The sequence below is a fragment of the Typopeltis vanoorti genome, chromosome 17 (assembly GCF_054136105.1).
Source record: "Typopeltis vanoorti isolate ZY-2024b chromosome 17, IOZ_Tvanoo_1.0, whole genome shotgun sequence".
NCBI lineage: Eukaryota > Metazoa > Arthropoda > Arachnida > Uropygi > Thelyphonidae > Typopeltis > Typopeltis vanoorti.
Genome location: NC_143565.1, coordinates 56,591,298 through 56,615,212, shown reverse-complemented (window position 1 = coordinate 56,615,212; position 23,915 = coordinate 56,591,298). Strand labels below are relative to the sequence as shown.

The following is a 23,915-nucleotide window of genomic DNA, read 5'->3' as shown; positions in this document are numbered from 1 at the left end:
CTGACCTTGTTGCTCCAGGAACGGGAAATAAATACAGGAAGATGAGTAGTGTGATAGGAGAGAATGAAGAAAAAAATGTGAATGAGAAAATAATAGTTGATAGTGTAGAAGGCGTGAGTGACTGTGAAAGTTTAGATGGTTTTGTTTGGGAGAGTGAATTTCGATTTAGAGTGACTGACCTGCAGAGGGAGATAGGGGAGCTGATCAGAGTAGGCGAGAGGGAGAGTTTGGGGAATGATAGGAGAGGAGAGAAATTAGTGAATGATAAAAGAGAAGAGAATGGAATTGGATATGGAAATGGAGACAATGGAAACAGGAGAGAGACAGGTATGGGACTGCTAGAAGAGGAGGGAATGGAAACAGTAGGAGAGACAGAATGAGAGAGAGGCAGGGGAGTGCTAGAGGAGGAGAGAATGGAAACAGTAGGAGAGACGGAATGAGAGAGAGAGATATGGCAGTGCTAGAAAAGGAGAGAATGGAATGAGAGAGAGGTATGGGAGTGCTAGAAGAGGAGAAAATGGAAACAGTAGGAGAGGGAATGAGAGAGGGGTATGGGAATGCTAGAAGAGGAGAGAATAAAAACAGTAAGAGAGACGGAATGAGAGAGAGGTATGGGAGTGCTAGAGGAGGAGAGAATGGAAACAGTAAGAGACACAGAATGAGAGAGAGGTATGGCAGTGCTAGAAGAGAAGAGATTGGAATGAGAGAGAGGTATGGGAGTGCTAGAAGAGGAGAAAATGAAAACAGTAGGAGAGAGGGAATGAGAGAGAGAGAGAGGTATGGGAATGAAAGAAGAAGAGAAAATGAAAACAATAGGAGAGAGGGAATGGTAAGAGGTATAATGTATGGGGACTCAATGATCCGTGGTGTTCAAGATAGGATGCGTGAGGAGTGTTTGCCAGGAGGAATGATAGAAAGGGTGGCTTTGGCAGTTAAGAGAGGTGAAAGGGTGGATGAGATGATAGTGATGGTGGGAACAAATGACTTGAGTGGTGGTGTAAATAGGGCAGCGAGAGAGATGAGATTCTTGCTTGAGGTGGTACGAAAGAAGACACCGAGAGGAAAGATAGTGTGTCTGTTGCCTAGGTATGATAATGACGAACTGAGCAGAAGAGCGGTAATATTGAATGACATAATAGCTAGAATGTGTGATAAGAGAGGACTGGAATATGTGGATGCTTGGAGTGCGTTTGAGGACAGAGAGGAATTGTATGCAAGAGACCACTTACATTTGAATGAGGAAGGACGTAGGCATCTGCAGAGATTGCTGTTCTGAAAAAGTCAGTGTGTCTCAGGGAGGTTGGTAGCAGGGGCGGCCTCATGTGGGAATGGGTACTTGGGAGAAGGGGGACAACATCAGGTAACACTGAGCTCAGTGGAGTCTAGAGGGGATAATGCTGGGTATAAAAACAACAGTATTTATATGCTATATACTAATGCCAGGAGTATCCAGAATAAGGGAGAGGAATTGGTGGCGCAGATAACATCAGCGTGGCCAAAAATTATTGGAATCACTGAGACGTGGTTGACAGAAGAGGATATAATAACAGGAATAGATGTCGCTGGGTACAGCATTTTTCGGCAGGATAGGAGGGGAAAGCGTTGTGGTGGAGTACTGCTTATGATAAGTGACGACCTATGTCCTCTAAAAGTGGAGACTTTGGAAGGTAGTGACACTAACGATTTTGAAAGCATATGGTGTGAGGTAGAGGTGGGCAAGACAGGATATTTAGTGGGGTGTTGCTACAGGTCCAGGAGTACAGAGGGTGGGTACCAGGAAATGTTTAGACAGTTGAGTTTGCAAATGCAAGAAGAATGATTGTAATGGGAGATTTTAACTACAGTAGCATAAACTGGGGAGAGGAAGATGCATGTAGCAATAAGGGAATGGAATTTCTAGAATTCTTGAGGGACAAATGTCTTAGACAACATGTAATAGAGGGAACAAGAGGTTCAAGAGTTTTAGATTTGGTTATAGCATCAGAAGAGTTGATAATAACTGAGATGACATCTCTCCCCACCAGTTGGAGAGAGTGACCATATGGTTTTGCCTTGAAAAATGAATAGACATCCAGGAATCTCAAAGAGAAGGGAACGTATGTGGAATTATAAGGCAGGTGATTATAATAGTCTAAGATGTCAACTTGGGGAAGCTTCATGGAGGGAGGAATTGGAAGGCCGGGATATCATTAGGGCGTAGGAAATTATGAAAGAATATTTGTTAGCAGCAATGGTAAGTTGTATACCACGAGTGAACAAGAGGACACAATTTGGAGTAAAGTGGATGACAAACAATATTAAACAGGAATTGCATGCGAAAAAGAGGCTGTGGAAGAGATATAAGGAGACAGGAGAAGTGAAGATGCATGAAGAGTATAAGACACAGGTCAGAAGAGTGACTAGTATGGTAAGGAAGGCGAAACTGGAATATGAGAGGAGATTAGCCCTAAGGTCCAAAGAAAATCCTAGGGAATTTTTTAGATATGTGGCCAGTAGGAGGAGAAATGACTGTGGAAGAATGATATTGTGGGATAAAAATGGGAATACAGTGACTGATGCAGAGGACATAGTAGAATTGTTCAATGACCACTTTATTGGAGTATTTCATCCTGAAGGAGTCAGTTTTAATGCTAGAGGGATAGGGCAGGTTCAAGATTTAAAGGTACAGGAGGAGTGTGTGTGTTTCAAATACTGAGTACTCCAGATGTCAGTAAAGCTGTGGGACTGGATGGTATTTCACCATGAGTATTGAGAGAATGTGCTAGGGAACAGACAGTACCTTTGACCTGGCTTTTCAATGAAAGTCTGGCTACTGGAAAGGTGCCCATGGAATGGAAGGAAGGTAAGATAGTGCCATTGCATAAAGGCAGTAGCAGACTGGAAGTGTCTAATTATAGACCAGTTTGTGTGTCATCAGTAGTTAGTAAGATCTTGGAGAAAGTAGTGAAAGACCATATACAGCATTGGGCAGATGAGAGTAATGTTGTCTGTGAGAGTCAACATGGATTTGTGAAGGGGCACTCTTGTTTCAGCAATATGCTAGCCTTTTATGATAAAGTTACAAGAGCATTAGATGAGGGGAAAGCATATACTGCCATTTTCTTAGACTTAGCGAAGCCATTTGATAGGTTGCCACATGATAAGCTGATATTTAAGTTGCAGCACATGGGTCCGAATGTCAGATTGGTCAACTGGATTCAGGATTGGCTGTCCGATAGGTATCAGAGAGTTGTGTATGGTGGGGCAGTTTCAAGGAAGCAGAGGGTTACAAGTGGAGTCTCACAGGGCTCGGTGCTGGGACATATATTGTTTAACCTTTATATCAATGACATTGTCAGTGGATTGCAGGGGGATGTTCAGTTGTTTCCAGATGATGCAAAGCTGGGAAGGATTATTAGTAATAGTGCAGATGTGGTAGCCCTGCAAGAGGATTTGAATAAGCTAGATAGATGGGCAAATGAATGGGGATTTCAGTTTAATGCAGCAAAATGTAAGGTTTTGAGGATTGGGAAACATCGATGGGATGCTGCATACTCTATGGGAGGAGTTATACTGGAGGAAGTAGGGGGAGACAGGAGATCTGAGGTTGATGATTGATAGACACCTGAAATTTAGGGGACATATTGCAAAGGTGGTGAAGGTAACACAGAGGACTGCTGCAATTATGAGAAGGACACTGACCTGTAGAGATAAGAGGGTTATCATTCCGTTGTATAAGTCTCTGATCAGACCACACTTGGACTATTGTTCTCAGATTTGGTCCCCAGGATTTGAAGGGGATAAATTAACTGTGGAAAGGGTACAAAGACGGATAACAAAGATGGTTTCAGGACCGTACAATGATAGTTATGAGGATCGGCTGAGGGAATGTGGACTGCAGAGTTTGGTGGATAGAAGAAAGAGAGGTGATATGATTGAGACTTTTAAATTGTTGAGATGTGGTTACAGGGTTGACACTGGAGAGTTCTTTCGCTTGGTTGAACAGCAGGAAGGATTGATGGCAAGATGCCATCCCTGGAAGTTATGAAAGGAAACTGTGAGCAAGAGGGTAGTTGAACCATGGAATGCATTGCCTGATGGAGTGATGAGAGCAAGAATGGTCAATGTGTTTCTTGGTGGGGTGGGGGGACCTCCCCCTTGATGAGTCTTGATAGACTTTGTGTTTCTTAGGAAGGACCTCCCACAATGAGTCTTTTGACTCCATGGAGGTCTGAATAATAATAATAATAATAATAAAAATTTCCATCAAATCATTTTGTAAGCTGAATATCAGTAACATCTCTGATTTCCCTGCCTATCTTCGCATCGTCAGCAAACAATTGCACATCTGATGTTAGACCCTGCCTGATGTTATTGATGTATAGATTGAACAATAATGGCCCAAGTATTGAATCCTGAGGTACACCAATGGTCATCTTAATTCAGGCAGATTCTCACCCACTGTATACCACTTTTTGATATCTGTCTGTTAACCATCCCCTGATCCAAGTCAATAGATTATGTTCCAATCCCATATTCTCCAGATTACACAACAGCCTATCATGTGGTATCCTATCAAATGGCTTAGAAAAATCCAACATTATCATAGCGTATCCATTCCCTTTATCCAACTCGGCCATAACATTGTTATAAAATTAGAGCTAATTGCTAAAACATCACCTTCCTTTAGAAAACCCATGCTGCTCCTTGCAGAGTATTGCTTGTTTATCTACCCATTTCTTTATGTGAGTTCTTACCAAATTCTCTAAAATATTCACTACCACACCAGAGATACTGATAGGTCGGTAGTTAGACACATCAGTTTTTGCACCACCCTTGTACAATGAAACTATCATACATTCCTTCCATTCCTGTGGTATCCACTCCTGAGCTGAGACTCAAGTTATATACAAACATGCGAAAGGCCTAGCAAATTCAGCTGAACATTCCTTTAACAAACAGGATGATATTCCATCTGTCCCAATAGACAAATTCTTATCCAGATTATGCAACAGCTCTTCATCCTCATTTTCATGCACATCTAACTATTCATCCAATGTAACAATAGCACTATGCACCATGTTACATACACCTGGTTGATATATCTTAGCAAAGTGAGCACTCATTAATTGAACAATCTCATTAGCTTGCGACACTCGAGTACCATATGCATTCAATAAAATTATTTTTCCACATTCATTCTTTCTTTTGTTTGTGGCATAACGATAAAATTCTTTTGGACTGCCTTTAGCTTGCATGGCCAATTTCTTTTCATACTCCGATTTAGCTTTCTGCACAATACTCGTTACTCTTCTGGCCTGAGCTTTATATCTCATAACTGCTCTCACTCTTATTCTCACAATATTCTCTCCACATCATTTTCTTCTTGTGGATCTCCTGCCTAATAAGGTTGCACATCCATTTCACTCCGAACCTATTTATTCTCTGAACACTAGGGATAATACATTCAGATACTGCCTCATTTAAGCACTTTTTCAAAGATTCGTTCCCATGCACTGCTGACATTTTCCCATTCTGTAACTGATACCATGGGACAAAAGATAGTATTCTTCTAAGTTGATCATAATTTCCATGATCAACAATGATCACTCATTTGGTAACCATAAGGCTAAATCGGCAAAGCATTTCTTCGTCCCCTGCAACTAAGCAGCTGCCAGGTCTGTAGCAACATCCCATCATATATTTCATTCTGTTAGCCTCTACTTCACACCAGATAGACTCAAACTAACCGCTACATGGAACACTGTTTTCTTGTGTTTCTACCCTAACTGGACTTAAGTCATCTGATATCATAAGTAGTACTCCTCCTCTCCTATCTCTTCTGCCATTCCTAAAAATAGTATACCCATTACACTCAATTCCAGTTACACCATCTGATTCTGATAACCAGGTTTCACTAAGGTCAACAATTTTAGGCCACATCACATTCAATAAAGCAACAAACCCAACCCCTTTATTTCTGATGCTCCTGGCATTTGTGTATAGACATAATAAATTACCACCTAATAAATTACCACCTAATAAACAAGACCAAATAGATTGCATATCTATAATTAGATATGCAATCTATTTGGTCTTGTTCTAGAATTTTCTCTTTTCCTTCCCCAGACACACTCAAAATGTCCAAATCCAAAGCCTATTTTTCCACCCCTTCAACACATAGATAACCATGTTCGAAGACATTCATATCTTTATCACATTTGCATACCATAGCTAAACTTTCACACGCATTTTCCCCATTTCCTCCATTGATGATCTAGTTTCCCTGACTCTCTGCATTAGGTTTCATACCAAGAAATAATTATTACAGGCTCCTGATGCCAAATGAATTTAAGTGCAGGCCATCCCTCTTATACAAGTCTTTTCTGTCATCAAAATCACTCCACATATCTAAAAACTTGCATCCCTTTCTGCACAGCCTGCGTGTGAAATCATTTGTTATCACCTCCTTCTTAACTCGGTGCTGTCATATCTGGATAACAAACCAACAAGTTTTATTATTATTATTAACATTAACATTTGACCTCCATGTAGTAACAGACTCATCGTGGGAGGTACACACTATTGCACATGATGCTCATCCAACCGTGCTCACACCACATATCTAAAAACTTGCATCCCTTTCTGCACAGCCTGCGTGTGAAATCATTTGTTATCATTGCCTCCTCCTTAACTCGGTGCTGTCATATCTGGATAACAAACCAACAAGATTTACTATTATTATTAACATTAACATTTGATCTCCATGTAGTCACAGACTCATCGTGGGAGGTACATACTATTGCACACGATGCTCATCCAACCGTGCTTTTAAACTGATTCAATGTGTCTACACCCACAACAAACTCAGGCAATGCATTCCACTCACCTACTCTGCAAAGAACCTACTTTTCATTCCTCTGCTCACACCCTCCTTATACAGTTTCCAGCAATGGCCTCTTGTTCTACACCCCCCCCCTCCATTCTATGAAAAATCTTTTCCATGTTGACCTGATAACAATCCCTGACTAACTTATATGTCTCAAACATATCCCTCCCCCTTCCTCCTATTCACGAGGCTCTGCAACTTACATTCTCTCAATCTGTCCTCATATTCCACATTCCAAACACCACTGACCAACTTTGTGAATCTTCTCTGGATCCTTTCCGACATATCCTCATCACGAAGAAAACCCGGCAAACTAAATCTGTGCACAATAAAAGAAATGAGGCCTGATCAAGGCCTTATACAATCGCTTCATAACCTCTATATTTCTGTATGTCAGGGTCCTCCGCATCATTGCCATTATCCGAAGTGACATCTTCACAACTTGTGCAATGTGGCCCCTGAATTTCAGGTCCACCATCAGTCCTAGATCTCTCATCTCCTCTACCACCGTTAAAGTTTCTACATGAAGTGTATACTTTGTATCACATCGCTGCTTACCAAATCTCAAAACCTTACGCTTTGCAACATTGAACTGACAGTTCCAATTAGCTGCCCATTAATGCCATCTATTCAAGTCCTCTTGTAAGGCCATAATATCACTTTGACTCTGCATTGCTCTGCCCAGTTTTACATCATATGCAAACAGCTACATTATCACTAGTTAAACCCATCCTGATTTAACATACAAATTGAACAACAATGGCCCAAAACTGACCCCTGTGGCACACCACTAGTGACCTTTCAGGATACCCCCCCCCATATACAACTTTCTGATACATATCCGACAGCCAGTCAATGATCCAACTCAGAAGTCTGTTATCCAATCCCATCTGTTTCAATTTATTTAAGAGCTTGTTGTGTGGCAGTCTATCAAAAGCCTTTGCAAAATCTAAGTATACCACTGTATATACATCTCCCCTGTCCAAGGTATTTGTCACCTTTTTATAGTACATAAGTAAGTTGGTGAAACATGATCTCCCTCTTAACAAGCATGGGCTTGTTAAGGGGGAGATCACATTTCTGTATCCTACTTCTCATCAATCTCTCCAGTACCTTCACCACAACTCCCGACATACAAACTGGCCTATAATTTGAAGCTTCAGCCTTATCACTACCTTCATGCAGTGGAACAATTTTAACCTCCTTCCACTGCCTTGAAACCTATGCTGTTGTGAGACTTTTATTAAACAAGCATGCCAATGCTACTGCTCCCCGGAACATTCCCTTAAGATGCGTGGTGATATGTCATCACATCCTATTGCCTTATTGACATCAATCTTATTTATTTCCTTAATTGTGGGAATTTCCTTAATTCCCACAATTAAGCCATCTCCTATGTCCTCTACACTTAATTTCCTCATGATCCCCCCCCCCCCAATCAGGATGAAGCACACTTATAATTTGATCGCTGAATACCTCAACTATGTCTTCTGCAGCAGTTACCATTCTACCACTTTCATATATTAACTTGATCTTACCATGATCATTCTTCCTTCTACTTGCCATGTATCTAAAAAAATTCTCTAGAGTTTTTCTTTGCCTGATTTGCCAATTTCTGCTTATACTCTACTTTTGTTTTCCTTACTAACCGAGTCACTCTCCTGGCTTGTTCTTTATACTCTTCATGTGACTGATTGTTACCATTATTCATCTTGTACTTCCTCCAAAGTACTTTCTTTTTCCAGATTCATGCTTAAGCTCCACATTCATCCATTTTACACCTTCATTCCATATTATAGCTCCAAGCTGTCTCCAAAGCTTATCATAATCACCAGCCTTATAATTCTGCATATATCCTTTCCTCACAAGAGTCTACATATGACTAGCCAGAACACAGATGATTACTTCATGATCACTTTCACCAACTGGAGGAAAGTGTGAAACCCCCTCTCACAATTACATCCTTTGATGAAATGATCAGATCTAGAATTCTTGATCCTCACGTGCACTCTTTTACGTGCTGCCTGAAATAGTTATCTCTCAAGAACTCAAATAATTCATTTTCCTTATTCCCAAATGCTATCTCTTTATTCCAATCTATACCACCACAATTAAAATCATCCACAATAATTACCCTTCCTTTGTTCACTAATCCAAGCTGTTTATACATTTCTTCATCACCACCCTCCACATACCCAGGCCTATAACAACATCCAACTAAATATGACTTCCTCTCAACCTCCACCTTACACCACACTGCCTCATAACCATTGCCACTATTTTCCCCCTTTCATGTCTACCCTTTGTGGACTTAATTCCCCTGCTATCATTAGCAGCACTCCCCTCCCTTCTTGCCCTTTTCTATTCTCACGAAAAATACTGTATCCTTCAATTTCTATCCCAGTTACGATATCATCTTCAATGAACCATGTTTCACTTATTCCAATGATTTTGGGGTGAATAAACTCAATCACTGAAACCATTTCATCCCCCTTATTTCTGATATTTATGGCATTTATAAACAAACATAGCAGTCCATTTTTAGTTCTATAGCCAGTCCTATCCAAGCCATGTGTTAGTTGTGATTTCCCCACCAGGGCCGATTTTATCATTAGGCGAACCTAGGCAATCGCCTAGGGCTGCCAGATTTTGCTATATATAAAACTATATAAAACTAACAGGAACTCCTGTATTCCATAAAATTCATGTATGTAAGCATACCATTTCTTTGCTGGACGTATATACAAGTCCAGCAAACCTGGATAATATTCTGTCCACCTGCTGAAAGAACATGGATAAGAAGTGTAGTTTGACCATCATGTCCATTAGAAGGGGCAATAATCCTTCATGCTGAAAAGAACACTTTACTTGCCATACTAGTAGCTATATTCAGTTACCTACAGCAAGAAATGCAGTTGCTTGCCGTTTGCTCATTATATCAGACTAAATAACTATGAGGTATATTCATTTTGCTGCTTGTTTTTATCGTATAATTATAGTTTTTATATAATAAGAAATACTTTTTGCCAGTGCAAAATAAGAAATACTTTCATACTTTCTTCACTTCATATTGTATCACTATGGAAGATCAATGTCACTATCAGTTTTTTAGCTAATTATTTTAATCACCAATACATTTTAAAATTCTCCCAGAACTTGATTTTGAAAATAATTATTTTTGTCAAACAATTATTTTATAAATTCATGAAAATCCGAATCTAAAAATGAATACAGCCTCCATCTGTTCCAAATTAAGTTTTCTTTTTTATCCATAATCTTAGTTCGAAGGTTCACACTTTTAAATTTTGCTTTATAGAGAATCATAAGTAAATCTTGAATCATATCATGTAATGCATAATTTTTATAAACGTAATCTGTAGGTTTTTGCATTTCAACTTTCTTGGTTTTCCCCAATCACTCCCTACAAATCGAAATAAAAAATAAACGGCAGTTATGAAATCAACTGTTATGTACATATTTTTGGCTAATTTCGATATTATGCAGCAGTTTTGAAGTAGCGATATTTTCCCTGCATTTTATCCTTCGAAACATGTGTAGGTGCATGCGTCAAAACGAAATTTTATTTCGAAAATTTTCATAACAGAATTAATTCGGCTTTAATGGCTAACTTCCCCTCCCAAAATTATCCCCCCCCACACACACACACACAAAAAAAAATACTGCTAGATAACATATGTGCACTTTCTTTTTGTTTGAATTCATTATTTTTCCAAAGTAATTGTACTGTTGCAGTTTTAAGCAAAAGACAAAGGCGAAGAATCTCCGATAAAATACCATTGGATATAAATTTTTGATATTAAAAAGACTCACAATCAGAAACCCCAAGTAATGCAGTTTATCACTTGTTGTTCATTAAAAAAAAAAAAAAGTTCCTAAAATTGAAATGTGCGACCCATTGTCCTCCCGCAATGAGTCTTCGGATTCCTTGGAGGTTTCACGAATAATAATAATAATATAATTTTATTTTGCAAGGAAAGAAAGCAAAACGTCATATTTTCAATAAATATTATTTAAAAAATATATTTGACATAATATTTCCAATGTAAACAAACATTTTGATTACTTATTTTTGCACATGCGGAACTCGTTTTTATTTGGGAAAAGACACAATAAATAAATTGTGCAGCAAAAAAACGGTCAAATATCGTAGGACAGTAAAGAAATTCCAAGTAATTCATTGCACATAAAGACAATAATCCATTAACGGTGGGGGGTAGGTGCATTTTAACAGATAGAATGCTGATGAAACTTCATCAGCATTCTACATTTTTATTAGGTCAAAGGGATTTTGAGTATATTTGCAAACAGATATATTCAACATAACTTAGCCAGTTTTGTTGTAAAAAGTGCCGCATTTGAAGAAATATTAGCGGCATAATAATAAAATAGCAAAATTCATAATGCTTCAGAATAACTTGATAATTTTGATAATACCAAAACAAGATGAGACGCATCTGTAGAAATCTATTATTATTATTATTATTATTATTAGAGTCCTTTTAATTATGAACTCCGGCGGCATTTTTTTTCTGGCGGCGTAAAATAGCCTCTTGGCTCGGTCTGGCAATTCGTTAGTAGGGGTATATGCAAGTTTGGTTCACTTAAACCTTGGTATTCCAGGTCCACCTACTCACTGATGAGACCTCAATAAAGGTCGAAACCGGTCTGGGTAGTGACCTCTCCTCATAATGTAAAACAGTAATGCATCTCCTAGGAGCTGCGTTTTACATTATGAGAAAATATTAAGGATAGTGACGGAGCTTGCTCCACCACTGACACGAGGCTTCTGTCCAGGTTCACTCCAAAGTATTTTGGGTGAGGCTCATGTTCTACCATTTTGCCACAGAAAGAGAGGCTGAGGTGTCGATTCGCCTCTGCATTGTTCAGGTGGAATGCTATGGACACAGTTTTTGTTGGATCTGGTTTCAGTACACCTTGAAAGTACCACTGCTTGAAGTACACCTCCAGGATGTATATGTCTGTGTTCAAGGTTGTTTCCAGGTTGGCAAAGGAGGTAGACTGGTGTAGGATCGCGAGATCATCGCTATATATATATTTGCTTGAGCTGGTATGTGGTAAGTCAGACATGTAGATGTTAAAGAGTAAAGGGGATAACACAGAGCCCTGTGGAGGACTGTTGTGGAGGAATCTGGGCTTGCTCTTTTTTCCACCAATATGGACCCGGATCTTTCTGTTGGAGAGAATGGATTCAAAAAGCTAGAAAGTTGTTTTGCACCTTATGATAATGCTTAGCTTTAGGAGGAGGGCCTCTGATCCAGACTGTGTCATAAGCTATGTTAGGTCAATGAAAGTGACTCTGAGATTTAAGTTTCTTCTGGAAGCCTGCTTCAATCTGTGTTGTCGGGGCCAGGACCCAGTCACAGCAACTTCCTCGTGGTCTGAAGCCAGTTTGTTCAATCGGGAGTGCTCTTTCGATGAGTGGTGAAATTCTGTTAAGGAGAATTCGTTCAAAGAGCTTAAAGGTGGAGCAAAGCAAGGAGATAGGTCATAGATTTTTGACATTATTGGATCTTTCTCTGGTTTGGGCACAGCAATTATTTTGGCTCCCCACCACAGTTTTGGTAGTTATCCAGTTGTTATAATTTTTGAGAAAAGGACGGCCAGCCATGTTTGACATCGTTGGCCGAGATGTTTTAGAAACTCGGGGAGGATACCATTCACTCCTGCAGCCTTGCCATTTTTAGTGAGTTTTAAGGCTTCCTGTACCTCTTCCAGAGAAACTGGGCATACAAGTTCAGGAAGCTCGGAGGCCATCTTCAGATTTTTTTCTGATGGAAGATTGCACAGTTATTTTCCTTGTAGAACTGGGACTTATCTTGGATGTTTTCAGTAAATGATAAGCCATTTGACCAGGAGTTATCTTTGGTGGTTTGTAGGTTGTTGGTTCTGTCTCCCCCCCCCCAATTTTCTCAAAAGTGACCAGCTTTTCTGGCTAGATTTGGTGAAGTCAAGTTCATGGATGGTTGAGATCCATCTTTCCTTTCTGTTTTTGTTGAGCATTGCTAAGAGCTCCTTAGCAATAGTTGGGTCTTCAGTTTTTTTTCATATTTGACTAAAAGTTCCTCAGTATCCCTACTCCAGCATGGGATGTGTTGTTTTTCCATTTTTTTTTCATGAAAATACAGTATCCTTTATAATGTATACCCTATATCAGGGATGTTCAACCGGTCGATCACAGAGTGATTTTTGGTTGATCTCTTCTGTATTCCTCCTTACTTACAAATTTAATTAAAACTGAAAACATAATATTTTATTTATCATTATTTTGTATTATTTTTAATTTGCTTTAAGTGTATTGCTATTGTTTATTTATTTTTGTTAAAATTGTCAAATCAGTAATTTTCTTATAAGTCTGGGTAAATGAATTAATTTGGATCAGTGGAAGTCAAACAGCGAGCCGAGTGAATACGATTATAAGCAAAGTGTAAAAACTCGATTGTAGCTTAAATATTAAATATTCCAAAGCACATTACATCGATTTTTTACTTAGGTTAAGTCCCATGTGAATATTGTAAAAAAATAAACTTTATTTGTCTCGGTATAGTTTGTATTAGATGTTTTTATAACTCTTTTGAAGCTGTATACATTGCTTTAATAAGAATATGTTAGAGTATTAAAAACAAAGGCAATGTTTTTGTTGCTGAAGCTGTACATGGCGGCATTAGAAAGATTGGTATTGAAACTTGTATGTATGAGAAAGGCTTGCAGGCTCTAAGTGTAAACATCTCCGAAGTCAGTCATAAAGAGTTCAAACAACTTTCCGATGGCCGGCAACTTACAATCAAAAGAAAGCACAGGAGAACAAAAGGCATGCTGAACTTGAAACTTAAGATGAAAGACTCATACCGATTCTTTGGGAGTTGCCAAACTTCATTCGAGGTCTCAGAGGCCTAATAAAAAGGGACTGAAGCAAGCAGAAGGGGTCCCGGTTCCAGAATTGCTGTCAGAGAGGAGGCCGCCCGGTCCAGAGTCACCATCAGAGAGACTGCCTGGATCCACGTTGCTTGAGAGAAGAGTTTCCCGCTTTCAGAAAGAAGCTTCTCAGTTCGAGACGTCGCTAGAGAGAGACTACTTGTAGGTCGCAGACAAGGTTTCAAATTGCCGAAAGGAAGAATTCCAATTGCCGGAGAAAAGTTTCCAGGCCAGGTAAATGTCAGACATTCACCTGCGTTTTCATTACAATTTGATGAATCAAACGACTTCACTGACATTACTCAGTTAATGGTATTTATTCGCATGGTATTTCAAGATTATTCAAGTAAGAAGAACTTTTGAAAATTATACCATTATTGGGAAGGACTAGAGAAGAAGACATTTTTTTGGCATTTGATGAATTTGTGAAACAACACAAACTTCCACTTTTTAACCTTGTGTCTATTACTACTGACGGTGCTCCTGCAATTATAGGTAATAAATCAGGCTTCATTTCATTATGTAAAAACGATGACAAATATCCAGATTTTTTAACGTATCACTGTATTATTCATCAACAAGTACTGTATAGTAAAAGATTGAACACAAAAGATGTTTTGGATATTACATTTAAAATTGTAAATTCTGTTTGAGGAAAATCCCTGCAACGGCGGTTATTTAAATTACAGGCAGATGATGATAGGGAACTTCTGTTGTACAATAATGTTCGCTGGCTCAGCAGAAGTCAATTTTTAGAAAGATTTCTTGTATTAATTAATGATATAAAAAATTTTCTTGACGAAAAAAGAGATATTTATCCATAATTGAGTGATAAAAGATGGTTGTTACACTTATCATTTTTAGTAGATTTCTGTACGAAATTAAGCAATTTAAATTTAGAGTTACAAGGTAGAGATAAAAATTTAATTGACATGTTAAGTTCAATAAAAACTTTACAACAATACTTACTTTTATTAAAGAAAAATATAAATGACCGCGAATTTAGACATCTCCCATATTTATTAAAATTTTTTAAACAAAATCAAGAAATGCTTCGCTATGATTTAAAAGAATTTATTCGTGAAATAGAATTAATTAAGGAAGAAATAAATTCAAGATTTAAAGATTTTAATAAAACTGAAATGATTGTATCTTTTATCAATAATCCATTTCAAGAAAACTTAAACATCACAGAAATTTCAAATAAAATTAGTGGGCTGTTTGATATAAACCAAGCTGAAGTAGAACTTCAGATAATAAACATTCAGAATAGTTTACATTTAAAATCAATAAACAATGAAGTCATTTGGAAGTATGCACATGAAAAATTCCCGATATTAACTGATATTGCATGAAAAATTCTGTCGTGTTTCGGATCGACATACTTGTCAGAATCCGCTTTTTCAAATATGACCATCATAAAAAATCAATTAAGAAACCAAATTATAAATGATCATTTGGATGATTGTCTGCGATTGGCCACTTCTTCATATCAACTTGACTACGAATATTGCGAGATCCAAACAATGCCAAATTTCACATTAACTTTTTTTTTTTTTTTTTTTTTTAATCAACCAGCATTTACTATAACTTGTGAGTTTGTAATCAATCTGTTGTTTTTTCTAACTTTGGTTTTCCAAAATAGAGAAATAAATATTTTATTCCAATATATTTGTTTTTTTTTTTGTTGTTATATTAAAAGAATTAAAAGTGATAAATAAATTTTTAAATACACAAATAAAGTTTTTAGTTGTGTATTTTTTTTTTAGTTGTTTATTTGTGCGTAATCAGATATCAGGTTGGGGGAACGTGATCTATATAAGAGAGTAGATCGCCAAATAACTTTTTATAGAAAAGTAGTTCGCGTAGTAAAAAAGGCTGAACACCACTCCACTGCCCTATATCATCACTAAATCTCACTAATGTCAAAAACTCTGCATCCTTATTTCTGATGCTTCGGGCATTAGTATGTGTGTGTATTGCAATATCCTCTTGGACCCACAATTTCCCTAGCATCTTGAAATGATGGCTATCTTATTCAGATTAAGATCTGAAAAACTATGTTTCAGCATTTTCCCATTTTCACACTCATTGCCTCAAAACTGCCCTTACTCCCCTGTATTTCTTCCCTCTCACCAACAGCCTTTAGTTTCCCTAGTCTTGCACTTCTCTCACACAACACAACACTTAGGAGACACCCGACTCCTAATCACACATTCAAATTCAATCCATCAATCATATATAAGCCCTTCAAACTTGCTCCATACATTCAAACTACACTTCATTCCTCCTACACCACAGTCTATGAATTGATCCATTTGCACTCAAGGCCAATTTCTTCTCAATTGCTACTCTCACACAACTAACTTGAAATCTTACTTTCACTCTTTGTTCTTTCACACACCTTTTATTTCTTCTTCTTCCAGCAACTCTTTCACATTTTCCTTATTCCATACCTAGCACCTTTCAAATTATTTTTACCTGCCAAAACAATTAATACTTTGCTTTTTCTCTTTGCATTTTAATGGCATCATTAACATTTTAAATCTTCACACTCGGTTAGCCTAGTGGCTGTGCACTTCGCAACAATATGCCTGGGGAAGGAGTGTCCAAGGTTTGATTCCCGTCAGAGACATGAGGAGCTGAAGGATCTTCCTCAGCCATAGCCAAGTTAGCCAGTCTTGGGCGTGGACAGTAGGGTTTCCCCCCCCCCCCAGTTTATCCTGTGGTTTTTCATCCTGCAAAGCAGGCAAACCAGCCTTGAGAACTCAACACTACGGACACAGGATACACTGGAGCATAGGGCTGACCACCTTATCCTGTGAATGGTTTGAGGTCCGTTGATTAATAACCCCTCGACACTGCAAGGTAAAAGAGGGGAAAGGAAGATGAGATCTTCACACTCTCAAAAACAAAACGATTTTATTACATGTTTATTAATTACACCACTTATGAAATCACCATAAAATACTGTCTCTAACTTTATACTCACCAAAATTTCTCAAGAAATTCTCCTTTGAGAATTTCTCAAGCTCATGCTTTGAAAGACTCTAAATAAGTATATTTCCTTCATCATGGCCTTCATATCATTCTCCTATCTCTCACCATTTCTCTCATATTATCATTTATTTTTGCTCATTCATGAAGTCCTATTCCTCATCCAACTATTCCTACGACACTAACATTTTTATTAGTAGCATTCATCATTCTTATTATATGACCCACCCACACTTTGCCACTCACTTTCTCACCATTCTTGCTTTCCATTTATCCACCAACCTTTCTTTCACCCTTGGTAATAAAGATGAAAGGCTGTGTATAGATGTCATAAAACTACATTTTGATCAAAGGTAGTATAGTGACAGTATAATTAGCAATTCACTAAACAAATATACTCAATCACACACTGATTAAATTAAAAAACTAAAGTAATCTACCATTTCTCAAACCACAGTGGGAAGGCAATTTGCTGTTCTGATATTGAAAGGTTGGATAACTGACGGTACAATTACATGATGCCATATTAGAAGTCCAGAAGCCAGTTGACATAGAAGGATCAGTTAATTGAAGGATTGTTGTTTTGAATGCCAGATAAGTGGTAGATTACTGATTTGCAAATTAAAACAAATTTGATAATTATTTGAGAATCACATATCACTTATCCTTCTGCAGTGAACTAACCACAACCTGCAAGCATAACATCTTTACTTGTTTACAGCTATGTTCTCAGAACAAACAATGTGGTTATGCAGGTATTAAGTGATTAAAAAATATTAATAACATTAATTTTTGGATTATAAATTAAATATCATACGTTCAGATAAGTTTAATACAATAAAATTTATTGTAAAAGTCGTAAGCAGAGATTTCAAATCATGAGTTAAGATGCGAAACAAAAAAAAAGATAAACTTTAAAGTAAGAAAAGAAAAACTTAAAATGATCTACAATTAAATAGATTTTTTATGCAACCTATACATGGGGAGGTGACTTACATGTTACACATATCTATTTGGCCACAATGTTGATTACATTGTACCTTGTCTTCAACTAAATGTTTTTTGTTTTTTTTTCTTGCATGGCTGAATTAGTTTCAGTCCAAACATGAACACATTTGGTAATAGTATTACATATACTATGAGTAGGGGAATCAAGTTCAAGTAGTTAATTCATGCAGCTCATGGCATGGCACTCTAGATGGAGTCAGCAGTCTCTAGAGAGAGCAATAATAATTACATTAGTGATAAAAGCATACCTTTAAGTATTTGCAAAACTCTTCATTTTTTTCAAAGACACGCAGATTTTTGACACCTGCTTCCAAAAGAGCTTTGGTCAAAAGACCAGAACCTGAAATTGAAAAATTTTCTTTACTTTGAGAAAATAAGAGACTTATAATAGTCACAACTGTCTTAGAAATCTATAGCATATCTTTCATTAACATGTCCAGGATGTACTTAAGTACATCTTGGACATGTTAATCACGTGTCAATCACGTGACACGTGTCAATCACGTGTCAAGTGTCTTAGTTATTTTTTAAGGATTTTTAAATCCTTAAAAAATAACCAAGACACTTGGGTGATTAACATAAATAAAATTAAAAACATTATTGTTATTTATGTTAATCACACTTGGGTGATTAACATAAATAAAATTAAAAACATTATACTCAACGACCAAGATTTATTAGTCAGCTTTGACATAACTTCCCTTTTCACCAATGTCCCAAGCAATGACACTATCTTGCTCCTACAGAACATATTTCCACATGACATCACGGCCCTCTTTAGCCAATTCCTTACGTTAGAGGCATTTCTGAAAAATTAGACAGAACACTTCGCAAATACAACATTAAAACCACCTTTAAACCCCCAAGCAAGTTAAGACACCTACTCAATTCTTCTAAAGATCCTCTTCCCCACCTAGCCCACCCAGGGGTATACAGAAAACAATGCACATGTAACATCCCATACATAGGGGAAACAGGGCGAACTATCCCAATCAGACAAGACGAACACAAACGACACATTAAATACCTCCATTTTGGGAAAACCGGCCTTTCTGACCATGCACTCCAAACATACCACAGAATTGATTGGAAAAATACCAAGTCCCTACACTGCACCAAAACCTGGTTTGAGAGAAAATTTTAAAGTCATGTGAAATGCTCAAACACAACCCAAATCTCAACAAAAATGATGGCCTAACCATTTCAAGAATGTGGAGGACCCATCTACAACCTATATAACAACCTAAACTAACCATAGAAAAATCCCATTACAAGAAGATAACCTGGTGAAGTGTTTGTAACAATCAACAGCAACCGAAAGAAATCATATTATAACAATCAGAACTGTACAAATCCAGAAGAATATTAATACATGAGGACTTTAGCAGTTTATTGTAGTTGTATTTATATTTTTTTATTTAATTTTTTTTTATTATTATGTATTTTTATTTATTTATTTATTTATTTTATTTTATTTTTTTATCACTAGAGGTCAGGTTAGGAAAAAGGATTAATTAACTACATAGATTTAGTTTACCGGTATACAGGGCTAGAGCATGTAGCTTGGTTCCTTATACACTTGTATCCTTCTGATGATGACCTCGACACAGGGGTCGAAACGTCAAGTTTTATTTTATTAGTAATTAATAAAATAATCTGTTCAACACGTGTGTTTTTGTGTCCCTAAATTTATAAATATGAATGCTTGTGGAGTGAGGTTAATGGAAGGACGGATTTATATAAGGTGGATCACTTGCACAGAAACAAATCTGGGTGTCAGTAGTCTTGAAAAAATGTTGTTCAGTGAGAGTTTGGAAGTACAAAGTCAGGGAAACTAGAATTTTGGGGGATGCAGGTGAGCATGGGTCAAGTCAACCTAGAAGTAAGTAAGTGGGAGAGTAATCACATGATACAAAATGTAGCATGCCAGGTTAACTTTAGTCTATTAAGTAGCACAAAGTGTAAGGGAGATGATGGGATTAAGGGAGTTATTTATTTATCATATGGCAATCTACATACAGTTATAAAAGTGCATGTACAGAAATCAGTACAAATATGTAAAAGGTAAATAAAAAATGTAAATGACAAACAATTAAAGTAAAACATAGGCAGTTACACGTTCGGCAGACAAAGCACTTATAAGTTAAGATCAAGTTCTTTGATCCAGTATATAACAGGTGTGTTGCCTCTAAGAAGTCGCTTCTTTGACCAGTATATGCATGAAGACTGCACTCTGTGGAAATATGATGGATTGATTGGTTCAGGTGTCCACAGTCACACTCCAGTGAAGGAATTTTCCCCCACTTGTACAGAAAGCTTGCACATCTTCTATGGCCGGTACGAATCCTGTTCAGTGTTATCCATGTCTTTCAGCTCAATTCCATACCCGGGATGTTGAGGCAGCACCTATCAAACGAAATTTCAAGTTGGGCATTAATATTTATGCTCCACACTCTTTTCCATTGATCTTTGGTATTATAGTTAGCATTTTCATATGTTTAGCTTCACGATGAGGTGCTTTCTTGATTTCAATCTGTTAAGCTGTAGTTCTGGATATGTCGTTACATATATGCAATTCAGTATTTCTGAGTATTTTGTCATATTCTCGTAATTGAGCATCACATCTTCGTAGATTTGGTGGTATTATGTTACTCAACACTGGAAGCCAATAAACAGGAGTTGTTTTTATGGTTCCAAATATAAGTCGCATTGTGGTGTTAAGCTGACGGTCAATTAGTTTAGTATGGCAGATATTGAGCCAGACTGGAGCACAGTACTCCACCACAGAAAAAAGGCACGGTCAAGTATGGTCGAGTATATTAAGGGAGTATTGCAGTTTATGTATACTAATGTCAGACATATTTGAAATAAGGTTGAAGAGTTTTGGAACTGGTTAGCCCAACTTGGCCAAAAGTTATAGGCATTAGTGAGATGTGGTCAACTGAGAATTATATGATCATAGGAATACAATGCAAGGGACATAGTGTCTTCAGAGAGGATAGAAGGAACAGGACGTGTGGGGGTCACTAATGATAGCAGAGGAATTAAAGCCAAAGAAAGAGTAGAATTACAACAGGGGACAGAGGGAAGTTTATTTGAGGCTATCTAACAAGATGGATTAAAAAATTCCAACAGGACTAAATATATAACTGGCTGCTGCTATAATCCAGAGGTTATATGAGAGAATGTAGATCATATGCATTAGCAAATTAGCATGATGAATATGGGTCGAGTAATTATTATGGAGGATTTCAACTATGGGGACATACATTGGGAAAAGGAATGGTCACAGGTAGGGAAGGAAATGAAATTTATACATCTGCTGAGAGATAATTACCTGAGGCAACGTGTAATGGAGAGGACACGAAGTTCAAGAGTGCCAGATCTGTTCACTGCATCAGAACTTAAGATTTACCAATTGATAAGTCTTAGGCTCAGGACTAAGAGCTACAAGTTCAGGAGACAGCTTTCAGCCAATGGACACTTCTCTCCCTCTGTGTTACCATCTCCCTTCCTAACTTAGATGACACTATTTCAACAACAGCACCTAAAGAGACAGCTGACGAGCTAACATCATTCTTCCCTTCTCTTCCAACTCCTGAAAAGATGACAAGACAAACTCTACCAATCTTCTAAATGCATTATACCAAGAATAACTACAACTGTGTAACTACAATTTTTGGATCCACTTCCCATTACAAACTTTTGATGGGCCATTCAGAGACCTTGAGAATTTTTGTTATGGCATTTTTACAGCATTTAGTTAGGCCTACTGATACTGTTATTTCTCCCTTTCCAAATTTTTACAAGTATCCATAACTAAAGTAGCCACTCTGCCTGTAATAACAAGGATCAGAAGATAAACAAGTGTGGGATTAAATGGATGAAAAGCAATATAACGCAGGAGCTGCAGGTCAAAAAGAAAAGAAAAAAAAAGATATTGTGGAGGGAAGATAAAGAAAAGGGTGATCAGCTCATGAGCAGACAAAGTGCAAGCAAAAAAGGTGACTATTATGGTAAAGTGGATAAATCAGATTATGAAAAAAATAAGCTAAGGACCAAAAAAATCTTAAAGAGTTTTTTTGTTGTTGTTATGCAGTAATAGGAAGAATGATTATGGACGGATAACTTTAATTAATGATGATGGTAGGAAAATAACAAAAGTAGAATAAAGAATTGAGTTACTAAGTGAGCATCACAATCCTTTCTTTTAGTGTTGCATGGTAATCAGCATTCATTTTAGAAATTATGGACTTTATAACCATGTTATAAATAACTATTTTAATCAGAAGCACACAACACTTCATAAACATAATCAAAGATATTACATTAGAAAAGGATTATTTATTAGTCAGTTTAATGTCTCTGCCCTCTTTCCAAATGTCCCAATCAATGACACAATCCTTCTTTTACAGAACAAATTCCCTCCATATATCAAGGTGCTCTTTGCGCATGTATTACGTTCAGTTATTTTGTATGGCAAAATGCTTACTACCTACAAAAAGAAGGCACAGCCTTGGGCTTGCCATTATCTCCCCCTATTGCTACCTTTTATATGGAACATTTTGAGCAACATGCTCTAGATTCCTCTCCTTTAAAACCCAAAGTCTGGCTTACATACGTTGACGATGATTTCGTGATCTGGCCCCATGGCCGCCAGACACTAGACACTTTCCTTAGCCACCTAAACAAACAACACAAATGCATATAGTTCACAATTGAGATTGAAAAACAGAACACACTTCCGTTTCTAGATACACTTGTCACACGTCTTCCTTCTTGCAGTCTTTCCTTCACTGTTTACCAAAAACCGACAAATACTGGTGTGTGTGTGTCGGTTTCTGCTCCAATGAACAAGCACTGAAAGATGAATTTAAAGTTATCAGCAATACTTTTCTAAAAAATGTTTACAGCCAAAACACTATTAACAAAATTCTCTACAAGACCTCAATAAAAAACAAAGATAAACCAGACTACAATAAAACTATAACCAATCCTTACATTAAAGGGACATCAGATAAAATAAACAGAATACTACAGAAATACAACCTGAAAGCCACCTTTAAACCTTCTGCAAAATTAAAAAGCTTGCTCAACTCATTCAAAGGCCCACTCCCTCCGCTGGCTCACCCTGGAGTATACTGCAATTATTGCACCTGTAATCTACCATATATAGGAGAAACAAGACGCATAATTCCTAGACAAAAGGAACATAAAGGACACATTAAATATAATAACTATGGTGCAGCTGGCCTTTCTGATCATGTCATGAACACTTTACATAGAATTGACTGGAAAAGCACTTAAGGAAGCCTGTGAGATTCTTATCAACCACCCCAATCTGAACAATAATGATGGTCTAAAAATCCCAAGCATATGGAAGGCACATATTCTACCCACAGAACCTTTCTCCCTAAGAGTTAACTATAAACAGGACTGTGGATAATCCAAAATCCTAAATCTAATATAACAATTGTAATGTTAAAAATAGAACATCATTGGTACTGTAAGAAAACTATGTATAAGAACGGATGTTTCTCTCATGTTATCTTAAATAGAATTTAGCTTTAATGTAGTTTCTAAATAATTAATTAATTTGTAATTTTATCTGTATTTTTTTTTTTCACTAGAGGTCATGCCAATAGACTGGTGATCAAATCATTGTTTCTTTAGCTTATTGTGTGATATGTAACTCAGCTTGTCACTGTAGATTTGTATATACTCCAGATGATGACCTTAATATGAAGGTAAAAAACATAGGCAAATTAAAATAGTTATTTATAACACGATTGTCAAGTCCATAATTTCTAAAATGAATACTAAGTGAACATTTTGCAAGGGTGTATCATCTAGGTGAAGATTTTCAACTTGACAATGTGAGAGTGACTGATACGAAAATTGAAGTAGATGAACTGCAGTTGTTCAACATATTCTGGTGGAAAAGCTTATATCTTGACTATTCGTAACTATATTTTTAAGGAAATTACAATGTAGACTAATATATTTTCTAGAATTCTTGAGGGACAAATATCTTAGGCAACATGTAATAGAGGGAACAAGAGGTTTAAGAGTTTTGGATTTGGTCATA

General features: G+C 37.2%; 1 protein-coding gene across 4 annotated transcripts in view; it reads right to left on the bottom strand.

Annotated features, from left to right (window-relative positions):
• Positions 1 to 23,915, bottom strand: part of mtTFB2 (mitochondrial transcription factor B2) — a 148,039-nt gene that overhangs the window by 79,704 nt on the left and 44,420 nt on the right. For all 4 annotated transcript variants that reach the window (XM_090407067.1, XM_090407066.1, XM_090407068.1 and 1 more), the window contains exon 4: positions 18,076 to 18,167. In XM_090407067.1, the coding sequence (XP_090263193.1) occupies positions 18,076 to 18,167 (92 nt within the window). The remainder of the gene's footprint in view (positions 1 to 18,075; positions 18,168 to 23,915) is intronic.